General features: G+C 35.1%; 1 protein-coding gene across 1 annotated transcript; it reads right to left on the bottom strand.

The window, feature by feature from the left end:
- Positions 1 to 220: 220 nt before the first annotated feature.
- LOC104890814 (hypothetical protein) lies at positions 221 to 2,820 on the bottom strand. The gene has a single exon (XM_010676412.4). It carries the CDS (start codon positions 1,703 to 1,705, stop codon positions 296 to 298), a length of 1,410 nt encoding a protein of 469 aa, XP_010674714.1. The 5' UTR covers positions 1,706 to 2,820; the 3' UTR covers positions 221 to 295.
- Between the last annotated feature and the right edge of the window lie 12,581 nt (positions 2,821 to 15,401).

The following is a 15,401-nucleotide window of genomic DNA, read 5'->3' as shown; positions in this document are numbered from 1 at the left end:
TCATAATCAACTCCACTACTTAATAAGCAGCCTTCATTATTTTCAACAGCTAACAGAAACAAAGTTTAACCATCTGCTTAAAATTGGCAAGTAATTGCAGCACAGAAGTTCAACAACTAGTTGTGAGAGTTGAGAAAGCATAGGTGATTTCAGAAAAAAAGAAAACTTTATTATGGAAAAAGGACAACATTATACACACAAATTGTTCAACACATAATAGTTCTTACGAAACTACATATGTATTGTCGTGAGCTCCAACTTACATACAAAACAAAACAAGAAACAAGCAATGAACTTACAAGGATCTAGGAGGTTTCTCTAGCAAAGCAGAGAGATAAACCTCGTCTTTTGACTTAGGTGAAACAACCCACTTATGCTTCTTGTACCTGAATTGCAGAAACATGTACATGTAATCATCTAAGTCTTTTCTATTACAAAAGAATTTATCAATCCATAACAAACCCCCAGGCCTTAGAACTCGATCCCAATCAAATAACATGAAATCCAATAGTAGCAGATCGATCCACCCATCCAAGAGGCCGGTTGAGTGAATTAAGTCCATCGTATTTTCAAAAAATGGGAGTCGTTGATTTGGTGTTACATACAAGTGAAGTAGGCCTCTAAGTGCAATCGTCTCACTGAAAGGTGCCCCTAAATTTAGGGCAGTCGAAATGATGGAGACATTTTGTTCCATCATCCTTGCAGCAAAGCTGCCAGTCCCCACGCTGTAGTCAAGGCCTATCCGTATCTCCCCTGGCTTGATTGCCAAAACATCACTGATGAGAAAATCAGCAGGAGAAAGGGTGCTGCTATTGACCCATTTAAGCTTTTCCTTTTCTATGTCGAAGCATCCTGTGCATTTGGTGTAACCTCGGTCAGTATTGTTGCTCGATAAACACTCAAAATCCCTGCACTTGTAAAGGTTCCATCGAACATTTCTTCCATCAGGTACCTTCCAAAGTGATTCATTAATCGGATATGGCTTGAGGGAGAGCTTGGAGGCTCTTGTCAAGCAACGCCTTCGAGGCAAAGGATCACATCCATGAAGCATAAGCTTCTGAGCTAGATTCCAATCATCCTTACAGTAAGAACCTACATCATAGTCCATGTAGTCTTCTAAATCTTTCTTCATCAAAACGCAAGCATGGCCTATGGTATTGTGTATCCTCTCTGTTTTGAAAATGTTTATCTTGCCATTCTTGTTCTCTTTCGGGGTAATGTACTTTCTGATCTCCTCAATCACGAAATTATTTATCAACGGTTCCTCCATAAATGTCGTGTTCCTTATACCGCCCACTTTGGGTAATCGGATCTGTCTAAGAGCAATATGAGCATCATAAAGAGGCTGAACGACCTCATCTTCCAAGTACCTCTTGAAATCTAGTCTTGACATATTACTCTTCTCCAATTGATCTTTGTCTTTCTCCATCTTTTGCACATTGGCTTCAAGTTTGTCTTGCAAATTTTCCATCTTTTCAAGCACTTCCTCAACACGAAACAACAACGCTTTGACATCAAAGCCATCGGAAATATAAGGATCCCCATAAAAGTGACGACATATATCTTCGCTGTGAAAGAAAAATCCAGCATGATAGAATCTAGCTAGGCTAGAAATGCTAACAATAACAACAAGCCCTCCCAAAAACAACTGCAGCCAACCCATTATTCGAGCTAACCTCCATTTGGGATGGCTCACCTTTCCCATGCCCAAATCTATGCAAAAGACCCACTAATTCTTGCTATCTCCTTCCTTTCTAAGATCCAAACACAACCCACAATTGGATATTACCCAAAAATCAACAAATTTTGAGAATTCTGATTATTAGAGTCACCATATCATCAAAATCAACTAATTAAGAGTCTAACACCCAATAGTTGATATGATCAACCTTAAATCCCTTCTCTACAAGAACCCACCCAAATTCTTACTACCTTGAAATTTAAAGAGACCCAAGATTGAATATTACTCAAATATCAATAAAACTGATCAACTCAAACCCAAATTAAAATGCAATGAAAAACCCAAGATTGAATCATCCAAACACAGCCTAATTCTAAGAAGCAGAAATGAATATATGCATGTTAAAACTCAAAAAAAGAAAAAAAAGAAAAAAAAAACCACAAATACAACACTGGAATGTTAAAGTAAGGATCAAATTTACCAAAATGTAATCTTTCTCCAAATTTAAAGCTCTCAGAAATTTGAAGCTCCTCAAATTTCCAGCCTGCAAAAATGTGATAAGATTCTTCACAAATGACAACTTTATAAGCATAATCTTGCAATGTTACCCAACTAATTGAAGAATTATGAGCACTTTGAGTGTGATATAAATAAACCCATATTGCTTAAACCCCACAAAAGCCCTTAATAAATTAAACCCCACAAAAATTAAACCAATTGCTTACACATTTAGCAAACACTACTCCCTCTTTAAAATCTGGAAAATTAACACCCATTAAATTATCTCTCTCTCTCTCTTTCCACCTGAATTTAAGAAAGGAAACATGAAATTTAAGGCTCAAAAAATGGGATTTTACGAAACCACGTGAGAGAAAACTTGGAAAAATCTCAACAGCTAATTTCAGTGATTTAATTACTACCCAATTAGAGTTGACTTGTGAGTGGGTTAGGTCTTTTTCAAATAAATATTGGTTTTTCAGTTCTTCTTCAAATGGAAAAGACCTCTTTTTTTCAACTTGTTTCGACATTTTTGCATTCTAAGGAAGTTTGGTACCATTAGGCAATTTGCCATGTTCTTTTTTTGGTCAAGATAATCTATGATTAGAATCATTAGATTAACACGACAACATTTGTAATTAACCGAAATATTTATATGTCGAGTCAGCCTAATAAAGAACGAAATAGCAAGGGGGTAGAATTGTACTCCCTTCGTTTCGAGGAGCATCAAAAAGGATGTGTAAAAGTATGAGAGAGAAATTGAAAAAGTGGAGAGAAACTAAAAAGTGTGAGAGAGAAATAAAAGAGTGGATTAAAATAGAGGTGTTATATACCCAAAAAAAAACTAAATACAGCAAAACATATTGAAATACTAACCTACCTTGGGGGGTCATCTATGACAAATGACCCCCTTTTGGGGTTCATTTATGACAAATGATTAGGAATGACAATGGGTCGGAATCGGACCGGATTATGCATAATCCGACTCTGACCCTACAGGAAGTCGAATTTTAAATCTGAGTTCGACTCCGAAAATTTGAATCCGACTCGACTTAAAATTTGAACATTCGACTCCGAATCTGATCCGACTAAAAATCCGAACATTTGATTTAAAATCAGCTAATCATTATAACTTATTCTAGTAATCATATGGAAATCTTATATAGTACAAATAATCTAAATATTACTATTATTTTTAACAATCATTTTTTTAATGAGAAAATCCTATATAATACAATTGGCTGATAGTCGAAGTCAGGTTATATATAAATTATACATTAACATAAATAAGAAAAAAGGATTGATTGACTCAAAGTCGGAGTCGGAGTCGGAGTCGGATTATTTTATGAGATCCGACTCTGACCCTCCTCTGACTCGGAGTCGGACTTTTCAAACGGAGTCGGAGACGGATTACTTTTTTGTCGGAGTTGACTCGAATTTTTTCCTTCAGATCAGAGCGGACTAGGGTCAGATCCGGACTGGATTGCCATCCCTACAAATGACCCTCTTATATGGGGTCATCTATGACAAATGACCCCATTCCCGCCATACTCCTACCGCATCAAACATATAATATAACCTTACACGAAAACTTTAGGCGCCGGCTATTATGTTAGGGGGATGCGATAGGCCCATTTCAGAGTTTCTAAGCATGAACAATATCAAGATTCTAAGTGAGAAAGATAAAAATAAAAAAAAAATAAAAAAACAGAAAGAGTATTATCCAACACAAAAATTATTAAAAGACACTATCTAATTTTAATATAAAAGTAGACATAGTGACTAAATGGATTAAACTAGTCATCGAAAGAAATTAACCTAGTCACTATTGGGATTATTCTCTTCTTCGTATTGGGCTTACCATTGCCTAATTTTAATTTAAAAGTATACGGTCTCTTATAAGACAAACTCTATCCAACAAGACATGAATTTCTAAACTCTATAGAATTCCGAATAAAAGAGGTGCACAAGGTTCAAAACTCTAGATCTTAAAATCCTAGTTTAATTCTTCTCGAAAAAAAAAAATCCTAGTTCAATTACAAATCCAACTCCTATTAAGTTTCGTATCAAAAGCATTATAAATACACACATAGTTGAACATTATTATTCATAATTAAATCATACGTTAATCCACAATATCATACTAGTATTAAAAAATCGTGACAATGAGCTACTCAAGAAGAGCAAAATATTCTGATCAAGATGATTCAAATTTTGTGTTTAATTCTGGCATAGTAATTATTTGGTTGATGGCAATCAGTCTTTTGATTTTTAATGTAAAATTTGCTGAAGTTCGTGATCAAGATCGTATTGATGAAGTTCGTTTATCATCTTCATCTAAGATTAACCCAGAAGTAGAACATATTGATGTAGTGGGTTTAGCACCATTATCGTCCGATATCGTTGGAGTTGATGGGAGTTACGAGGATATAGATTGGGACAACTATTTTGATGATGCTTGGTATGAATGGCATTATGATGAGTTTTAATGTGTTAGAATCGAAGCTTCATCTTGTTGGAGGCAAATTATCCTATAGTTTCAGGGAAATTAGTGTTTTTTTTTTTTCTAGTTTTAGGCAAATTAGTTACTTTGTTTTTTTTTTTATTTTACTTTATGAATAAGTAAATATTTTTTGTTTATTTGCTACATTTGTGTAGTGTCTTTGATTTTACTACAGTAATATGCAGATTCTTTCTCTGATTTTCTATTTTTATATTGGAATTTTGCCATTTTGGAAATAAAGGTTATCATTGATAATCTGTCAAATTCCATTTACAACAATAATGACTTCTAATCTATGCCATAAGGTATAGGGTAAGAATTTCATGCTTCGGGGTAGGAATCAAATCTAAGACCTTGCTAGGAAATATGGGAAAACTCACCACTTGAGCCAACCCCAATTCCCATAACAAGATTTTATTCGGCGATAAAAAGAAATATACATATTGAAGATGTAGAACATTACAAGAAAAGCTTTCGTTTACAACAAAATTAAACAATCGTACGGATTGTCGTTGTAAATAACAGATACTACTACGAGTTTTGCTTCTCTTCGTAAATAATATTATGTGTCTACGACGAGCGTTAACAAGATCTCGTCTCAAAAAGTTGAAATATTTTCGCGTACAGAAAAACGTTCTTGAGAGGAGTAGAATTAAGTTGGGAGTAAGGATGGAAATGGGTGATGGATGATCCATCACCCGCTTAACCCGGTATTTCAAATGGATGAAAACCCGAATTTAAATGGATGGAAAGTGGGTGGTGGGTGAGAATTTTTTTCATCCGTCACCCGATCCATCATTCGTTTAACATCCAACTCATTACCCAATTATTAAATTTTACATGTAAATTACTTATATTTTATGCTTTTGATATCATTATTTTATATTATGTCACTAATTTCTTTTAAAAATATATTAAATATCATCACCCGTTTAGCACCCGACCCACCCGTTCCACCCGATGAATGACGGATGGATGGATGCGGCCTGCGGGTGCAGTAAACAATTGCGGGCGGTAGATGCGGGTGATGTTCCACCCGCCCCGAATCCGATCCATTTCCATCCCTTGTTGGAAGGGCTTTAAATAAAAATCGAAAATTTTTGAACTTCACTCACAAGTCACAACACTAATTTTTCACTTACCCACTACCTCAAACTCTCCAATTCACTCAGATAGAGAGACAAGTTGTTCAGTGGATCCAGAGTGGAAATTCCTCTCAGAAGTAACTTTTCTCTTCATTGTTCTTCCAAACAATCAAATCTCTCAAAAGTTGTTAATTTTGTTTTCTATTTTGATAAATGAATGCAGAGAACGATTGATATGCAAATAGGGATGGTAATGGACATGGTTTGGGTAGGGTAAGATTAGACCCATACCCTACCCATATTCATAGGGTAAATTTTTTAGGACCGGTACCCGGCCCCGTAGGGTCCGATTGGGTCTGGGTAGGGTCTAGGGTCTAAAATGGGTCCAACACAAATAAAATTCCGCGTGCATTATCACATATATATATAATCGTTAAGCACAATTTTATATATTAATTTTGCAATTAGCTTCTAGCCTTCTACTGGTTCTACACTTCTACTTCATTATATTATTTATATAGTGAGAATTCAGAATACGGCTATTCGGCTAATGATGGTTGACTGGTCGCCGGTTCGCCAGTGAGAGACTAAGAGACTGAGAGTAGAGCAAGAGACTGAGAGTAGTGAGAGAGAGAGACTGTGAGTCTTATTGACGTGAGATTTGCGACTAGTAAGTGAGGGAGGGTCAGGGTTTTAATTTATAGGAAGTCTGCTAGAAGTTGAAAGGTTATGTTTATATTTATATTTATTTTGATTTAATAAAAAATAAAAAATATATATTTTATTTAGATGGGTCTATGGATAAGGTATGGGGAGGGTCTAGTATTTGTGAAGTGGACTCATGCCCTACACTTACCCGATAGGACCAAGACCCATACCCTACCCTTATCTATAGGGTCCAAAAAATTAAGACCCACACTCTAATTTTAGGGTAGGGTCTGGATAAGATTCTGGACCCATTGCCATCCCTATATGCAAACATGAGTCCAAACTCGGTTACTTACCAAGTACGATACGATCTATGTGCATATTTTTTTTTGTTTCTCTAAAATTATCCTTTAATGTTATAATATTTTCACTGTTTATGTTTTGTTCCGTCCTAATTTCTCATTGGTTTTCTCTCCAATTGCTATTTGACTCTTCTTTAATTCTTTTTTTATATATATATCTTGCCTTTGTTTGTGAAGCAAAGTTAGAGGTTTGAACTCATATTAGAGGATTTGACTAGTTAATTTTATAATTTGAGTATTTGGTGAAAGGTTTTAGTTAGCTTATTGAGTTCAAAAAGCTCTTTTTGAAAAAAAAGCTAAGGTGATGAGCTTTTTGACATTAAAGTTTTGGGTATGAGTGGATAAATTACATTTATGTTCTAAAATTGTTGAAAATGACATTAATAAATAATAAAAGATACAACAATATATTATACACGTCTTTTATAGGTAATTTTACACAATTATGTAGCAATTAACTATCAACTACTTACCAAAAACCTTTATACAAATAGCTAATATAAACAGTTAGTCAAATCCACGACCACTAATCAGCTAACAGCTAACAACTATCCGCTAATTTCCAAACAAGGTCCTTGTCTTTGCGAATTTCACTATGACTTCAGATTTGGTTTCAATTTCTTGCTCTTTGGGTTGTTTGAAGCTCACAATTTTATTTTTTTTTGGATTAGCGGTTATAAGACATGAGTGAAAAGAAAAGTGATGGATTAGCTTAATTAGAAGAGATTTCAGGTTCTTTTTGTCAAATTAGAAAAAAAAAACCAGGTTAATTAAAGATTGATTGTTTGTCAATGCTTGAATTTTCAGATGTTGTAATGCATAATTTTCTATCTTACTTCTAATTACAAGGATGTTTTAAAGATAATTTAGTAATCAATGTTTTTTTTTTTTTGTGTTGTTTGTCGATAGGATGTTGCTACTCGTGCGAGTCTCTCCCAAAATCATCTTTGGAATTAGCCCAAAAGAGAAAGTAATTTGTGTTAGTGTGGGCATAACTGGAGAGAAGTGGACTTCAACGGTAATTTTGTTTCTTTTGTCTTTTTTTTCTCACTTCTTTGCTTAATGAGCTTGTTGTATCTTTTGTCGAGTCAGCCTAATAGAGAACGAAATAGTAAGGATATAGAATTGTACTCCCTCCGTGGCTCTGTCCCAAAATATAGTTCCCATTTTATTTTACACAGTTTCCAAAAAGTATCTTTGACCTACTATATCTTCTATTTTTTATTAGTTAAAAATATAAAAGTTGATATTGCGAATATATACATTGAGACAAATCTAACAAGACCCCTCATGAATATGTCTTTTTGTATACATTAGTAAAAATATTTGGTCAAAGTTTTTAAAATTTGACTCCCAAACTAGAAATAGGAACTATATTTTGGGATGGAGGGAGTAATTGTTAATTTGCTATTAAAATTTCGATTCAGATTTTATGATCTTAAAATTTTACTATTTGAAAAGATCTGATTACATAATTAAATCTAATTTTGTATATTAATTTTATAGGATTTCTCAGCTTCAAAAAACAAAAGGAATTTTTTCCTTGAATAATGCAAAAGAGGGTATTAATTCCAAAAATTTGCCCCCAAAAAAAAAATTCCTGCGTACCGTCCACGTAGGACGGCACGCGAGATTTTTTATTTTTTTTTACTTAAGTTAAACCGCTACTTGGAATAGCGGTTTACACAAAGAAACCACTACTCTAAGCAGCGGTTATGGTTAAAATTAACCGCTACCTTGAGTAGCGGTTGATACTCGTTGACCGCTACTTTAAGTAGCGGTTTAGTTGTCCTTAGAACCCGGTCATATAAACCGCTACTTAGAGTAGCGGTTCATTAAAGGTTTAGTAAAATCCCCAAATCAACCCTAATTCCCCAATTTCTCACATTCGAAATCTTTTCTCTCAAACTCACTTCTCCCTCTCTCTCTTACAACGACCGTCGCGCCACCCACCATCCCAGAAAACCACCGACGAGGACCGGCCATCGGAGTTCAGCCACCGACAACAGTGAACTAACACCAGGCGCACCACCACCGTCGCTCACCGGACGTCAAGCGCACCACCACCGACAGCCTCAACTGATTTTTGTGAGTATTTTTTTTTAATTTAATTTGCTTAGCATGCCATATTTGTTATGTATTTTAGGTTTGTAACTGTTCTTAAATGGAAATTATTTAGTTTGATTAGTATAATCTAGTTGTTGATATTGGTTGGTTAAAAAATTAGTATATTGTGATGCCGTCCTACGTGGACGGTACGCAGGTAATTTTTTTTTTGGGGGCACATTTGTGGAATTAATACCCTCTTTTGCATTATTCAAGTAAAAAATTCAAAAATACAAGGTAGAATCTTAATATCATTTCCCGATCTTATGATTATACGATTTGATTCTATCATAAAAGTTATACACTAATTTAATCTGGTACTTTTTTTCTCCTATTAGATTTTGGCTGATACACTATTTGTTGACGAAAAAAGTCATTATCAATGTATACTCAAACTTTTAACATTAGTTTTTCTATGCCGTAAAGCATAATTATCACTCTTTTACCCAAATATATGATTTATTACCTTAAGAACTCATCATATCGAATCAAGACTTGTTCTCTTTAATTTATTTTTACTTATTTTCAAGAAAGTTCTGTAAAAAAAGGTTCAGAAAAAATAAGTAAAACCTAACAAAAAGTAGAGAGTAGTTTTTAAAAGTCCTTGACCATAAGAAAAGAAAAAAGTTTAGAGAACTTCAGAGCAAAAAAGAAGAAGATGCGTTCATGAAAGATAAATTGAAGAGAGCAAATTCTCAAATCCACACCGTACAGTATCCAAAATACGACCCTTATCCTAATAAAAATATTTATTAGTGAGCATAACTCTATGTGAACATATCGAGTGTAGATTCGTTTAAAACTCATTTTTTATTTGTTCCTGTAACAAAAAAAATTGGCTAAAATATAAACTTTAATTTAAAAAAAGCTCGTTTGTCAACACTACTTGATCATAAATTAGTCTGATTAGAGCAATTTTAATGGTTAGCTAAAACAATACTTGGCTAAAGATGCCACATCATTTTCCTTAGCTAATTCTATCTTTAGCCAAGTTCCCTTTAGTGGTTTAGCTAAACTATTTTGTTGCTTAGGTAGGTCCCACAATCACTTTTTCCTTTTTTTAATATATAAAATATCACTTATTGAGAAGCTATTTGTTGGGTGGGACCAACATTTTGGCTAAGCCAATTTGCTCTACAGAGCCAATTTGCTTAGTAAAGCAAAACTTCATTTTGTGCTCCAAATCCAATGGTTAAGCAACTAGCTAAGTATTTTGCAAAATTGCTAGCAAGTCCTTTTTTTGCACCATTGGAGTTCCTCTTAGCATACGATACCCCTAAAATAGATGGGGTTGAATAGACTTTTCATAAGCTTATAATGAGTAGCTACGTTCAGGTTCAAACTAGGGTTATTGTCAATGTTAAATGAGCTAATAACTAACTCAAGTATATCTAGCTCATTTACAAGTCTAGCAAAAAGTATTTTCTATATATCAATTTTTTATAAGGTTTATTATTTGACAATCAAAGATATTAATATTCGAATTAAATTAGTATATTAGTATGTATGAAAGTCGACACACATTACACATTTAGAAACGGAGAAAATTTATGTTGAAACGCCGTCGACAAATTTGTTGCGGTCGCTAAAGTCGTGACTCACCTCCGTCGCCAAAGGAGTTAGTTTTATCGTGTTTTTTTTAATCGTTTCATAGTTTAATTTGTTAATTTTTGTTGTGATTAATTATTAATTGATAGAAAAAATGAACACAACTTTATTAACTAGTCATTGTTGCCGTCAAAAAAAAAAACTTGTCATTGTTGGTTCACAACTCTTTTACCGACAGACAACATTATCTTATAATCCTAATTTAATTACAATTCCGAATCCTATTAAGCTTCGTATCAAAATCATTATAAATACACACATAGTTGAACATTATTATTCATAATCAAATCATACGTTAATCCACAATATCATACTAGTGTTAAAAATTCGTGACAATGAGCTACTCAAGAAGAGCACATTATTCTCTTGAAGATGATTCAAATTTTGTGTTTAATTTTGGCATAGTAATGATTTGCTTAATGGCAATCAGTCTTTTTATTTTTAATGTAACGTTTACCGAAGTTCGTGATCAAGAACGTATTGATGAAGTTCGTTTATCATCTTCATCTAAGATTAATCCAGAAGTAGAACATATTGATGTAGTGGGTTTAAATTCTTCATCTACAATCAATGATGGAATTCATCAAACTTTAGCACCAATATCGTCCGATATCTTTGGATTTGATGGGAGTCACGAGGATATAGATTGGGACGACTATTTTGATAATCATTGGTATCAATGGCATTATGATGAATTTTAATGGGTTAAAAGCTTAATCTTGTTATAGGCAAATTATCCTATAGTTTCAGGAAAATTAGTGTTTTTTTTTTTTTTTTTGGGTTAGTCCCGGTTTTAATTTTAGGCAAATTAGTTACTTTGTTTATTTTTTGATTTTACTTTATAATAAGTAAATATTTTTTGTTTATTTGCTACATTTGTGTAGTGTCTTTTATTTTACTCCAGTAATATGCAGATTCTTTCTCTGATTTTTATATTGGAATTTTGGAAATAAAGGTTGTCATTGATCATCTGTCAAATTCCATTTACAACAATAATAAGGACCTTTGGCGATAGGTTAAGAATTTCAAGACTTCATTAAAAAATATATAATTAACAAGATTCTATTTGGCGATAATAAATAAGTATGCATATATGTGGAATACTACAAGAAAAGCTTTCGTTTACGACAAAATTAAACAACAGTACGGATTTGTCGTTGCAAATAACATATACTACTACGAGTTTTGCTTCTCGTCGTAAATAATATTATGTGTCTATGACTAGCGTTATTTTTTTTTTTTTGTTAATGTACAAGATCTCCTCTCAAAAAGTGGAAATATTTCTGCATAGAGAAAAGCGTTCTTGCAGGACTAGAATTAAGTTGCAGGACATGAAATAATATTATGCTTTGATTTAGTAAAGGTTCCCAAGATCTATACAAATAAAAGGCGTGCGAAAACAAGAAACTACGTGGCGCTTTCCCTAGGAAGTTTTAGTTCATGTAATCCATGTACACTAAAAAAATTAAGAAATTACATAGTATATGGTTTGATCCCGAGACCTCAAGTACATATACTAAAGTTCTAACCACTAGGCTCAGTTATATTTAGTGTTATTATCATAAAGTATTATATTAATAAATGAAATTTTTTCTTATCCGGGGCATAGCCCCGGCTTAATAACTAGTTTTACATTGTAACATGGAATACATCACTGAAATTAAAAACTTATCCACAAAGCTGCTGCACAAAGTTAGCAGCCTCCATCACACATGACAGATGACACACCCCTGCTTTCAGTTTGTAGTTTATTCTTGGTATTTTTCTTGTCCTTGATTTTCTAATTGCTATTGCTTTTTACTTTGATGAAGTCACAATCTTATACAAATATTGTATGGATCTCGAATTATCTTATATGATCATTCTAAGACTCTCTGTTACATGGTCCCAATTAATGCTGTAAACTTGGAGAAAATGTGGCATGTTTCCTTTGAAATGTGCAGTTTACTTAGACCTACTGGAAGTGTTACTTTTGTGTTGTTTACATCTCAAGCTTTTATATAGTGATATATACTTCAAAGATCCTGTGCGTATACGATTTGATATGACCAGGCACAATTCTTTTCATGTCATTTTTCCATGTTTAAAATGCAATTACAGTTATTCTCCACCAGTCCGAGTTTGTTCCCTCTCATCTCCTTGCTTTCCCTCTATGGTGTTGCTTGCAGCTGCTGCCTGTAGGTGCTTCTCGCTGCTGTCGCTGTAGCCTGCCAATTGGTGCTGGCATTTACTGCCTGTAGGTGTGTAATGAACTGATAAATTTGGACAGTAAAATAAGGAAGAAGATGATGATTTTTGATTGATAACAATGAAAATTACAGAAACTAAAGATAGATTTGCCAAGTTTTCGAGTGACTTGGTCACACTCCCAAGCTAACAACTAAATGAAATCTCCAATATTTCCTTCATATCCTCTCCTCTATTTATAGTAGTATTTGCTTTATTCCCCAGGCTAACATATTAACTAGAGTATCTTACTAAAATACCCGTGCCCCCTAGGGTAGTCTATACAAGGTGTTGAACCTGCTGCCTTTTGATGCTACAGCTGCTACATGTAAGTTCTATTGACTATCAATCTAAGAATAATAGCAAACAATAATAGAATATCAAATAATAAAGCAGGAAAGAACACACCAGAAATTTTACGTGGAAACCCAAGAACTGGGAGAAAAACCACGAATCTGCACTAGGAATCGATGAATATTCAAGAAAGATTACAAAAAGCACTCAAGAATCTCTCTATGCTTTTTCTCTCTCAATATGTTTTGAGATGAAGAATAATGAATAAACATAATTAGGGTTTATATTTATACCCTCATTAATACCAAAAACCGGAAAAAACTAGGCTTTGCGGTTCGACACCCCGCGGCCGCGCTCGACAACCCGCGGCCGGACAGAACCCCGTCAGTTTTGTCAGTTCTTCGTAAAATCGTCATAACTTTCTCGTTTCTCACCGGAATTGGACGTATGACCTATCATTGGAAAGCTCTCGGAACAAGCTATCACCTCCACTTTGAATCACCTCAAAATCATTTATAGATTGAAAGATATGTCCATTCAAAGTTGCCTTATGTCCCAAATGACGTTTTCCTTCTACGCAACCTCATCTCCACACCCATACACCTCCATGAGCTTCATATACTACCATATACCCAACAATCTCCCACTTGGAGATAGGTGTAAGTGAAGAAAACTTCATACCTTCATCATCCTCTCATTCATCTCAACTCCTACACACAACTCCCACTGCAAAAGCAATCTCTAGTCGTGCCCAAACCATGACATACATCAAGCATCCCATGACACACATCTCCTCTACACCAAGGAAAATAACATTGAAGTTTGCACCAACTCCAATACAAAAGATATCAAAGTCTACACCGACTTTGATTCTTAATCACTAAACTCCAAATCATTGCACCATCACTCCATGAACCTACACACCCTCCTACCCCGGAGGTCGGATCACCTTAGAGACAAGCACAACCAAATGAAGATCCCTTCCTCAACAACTAAAGAAGACAATCACTTCCTCTCCAACCAAAGAAGCACATTGAAGTCTCATCAAACTTCAATAAAACCAATTACCACCTAAGCCAAAGAAGCTTCTCATTGTTCTAAAAGCAAACTCACATTGCTCCCACTCGAACAATACACCCTTTGTTCCACTTAGGATTTCCGGCACACATGCTTGTGTGCCGTCTTCACCTGTTCGCTTACCGGTCAATTTGCCACCGGGATACCGCTTCACCACGGTTCTCATCCCTTGCCCACTATCGATAGTTTTCCGACCAAACGACACCTTACATGAAGTTCTCATCCCAATCCCGGCCCTTTACTGTGCTCCCATGGTGTAAAGTGTTCCATCCTTGTCCCACGAGCTATGATCATTGCTCCCTTGACAATTTCCAAGAACCACCATCAAACACAACCTTGTAACCCGATGTAGCAAGTTGGGCTACGATATCAAGTTTTCTTCAACCTTGGGATAACTTGACATTCTTCAACTCCAACGAGCCACCATGAGTGAGTTTCACACTCACATCACCTTTCCCCATGACTTCCACTGCCTTGCCATCCGCAAGGTAGACCTTTTCAAGTTTTCCGGATTTGAAATTCCGAAACAACTCCTTGCATGGTGAGGAATGATGAGAAGAACCCGAATCCAAGACCCATGATCCCGAGCACCCAACCAACTCTTCCTGATCATCCATGCTTACCATCAAAGCATCGAATCGTACTCGAAATCAAGTTAGTTGATGATCTTCTTCATCATCACTTTCTTGAACCTTCTTCTTCCCTTTCCCATTCTCTTTCTAGGACAATCTCTCTTTAATATGTCCTTCATTACCACACCCCCAGCAAGTAACACTAGCCTGCCTTTTGACTTACTCCGGCCCCCTTTGACTCCGATTTTCCCTGAAAGTTCCTCCCTTTTCCCCTCCCTCTACCTTCTGCACTGTATGCTCCAGATGATTCTCCACTCTCCTTCCTTCGAATGCTCTCACTCAAAATCAGATCACGGACAACATCATAAACCAATTTCTCTTTACCAGAGGAATTACTAACAGCAGTTACAACAGTTTCCCAAGCAGTAGGTAAAGAGGACAACAAAATTAGGGCTTTCACTTCATCCTCAAAGGCAATATTAACCGAAGATAACTGACTTATTAATGAATTAAATTCATTAATATGTTCAGCAGCAGAACTACCATTATTCATCTCTAAACCAAACAAACGGCGCATCAGATATACCTTATTCATTGCAGAGGGCTTTTCATACATATCTGACAGTGCTTTGATCAATCCAGCCGTTGTTTTGATATCCTTGACATTGAACGCCACAGTCCGAGCCAATGTCAAACGCACCACCGCTAGTGCCTGTCTGTCCAGTACTTTCCACTTAGCCT

Source organism: Beta vulgaris, chromosome 4, assembly GCF_026745355.1.
Source record: "Beta vulgaris subsp. vulgaris cultivar EL10 chromosome 4, EL10.2, whole genome shotgun sequence".
NCBI lineage: Eukaryota > Viridiplantae > Streptophyta > Magnoliopsida > Caryophyllales > Amaranthaceae > Beta > Beta vulgaris.
The sequence above is the reverse complement of the archived record's forward strand: the minus strand, read 5'-3'. Positions and strand labels throughout refer to the sequence as shown.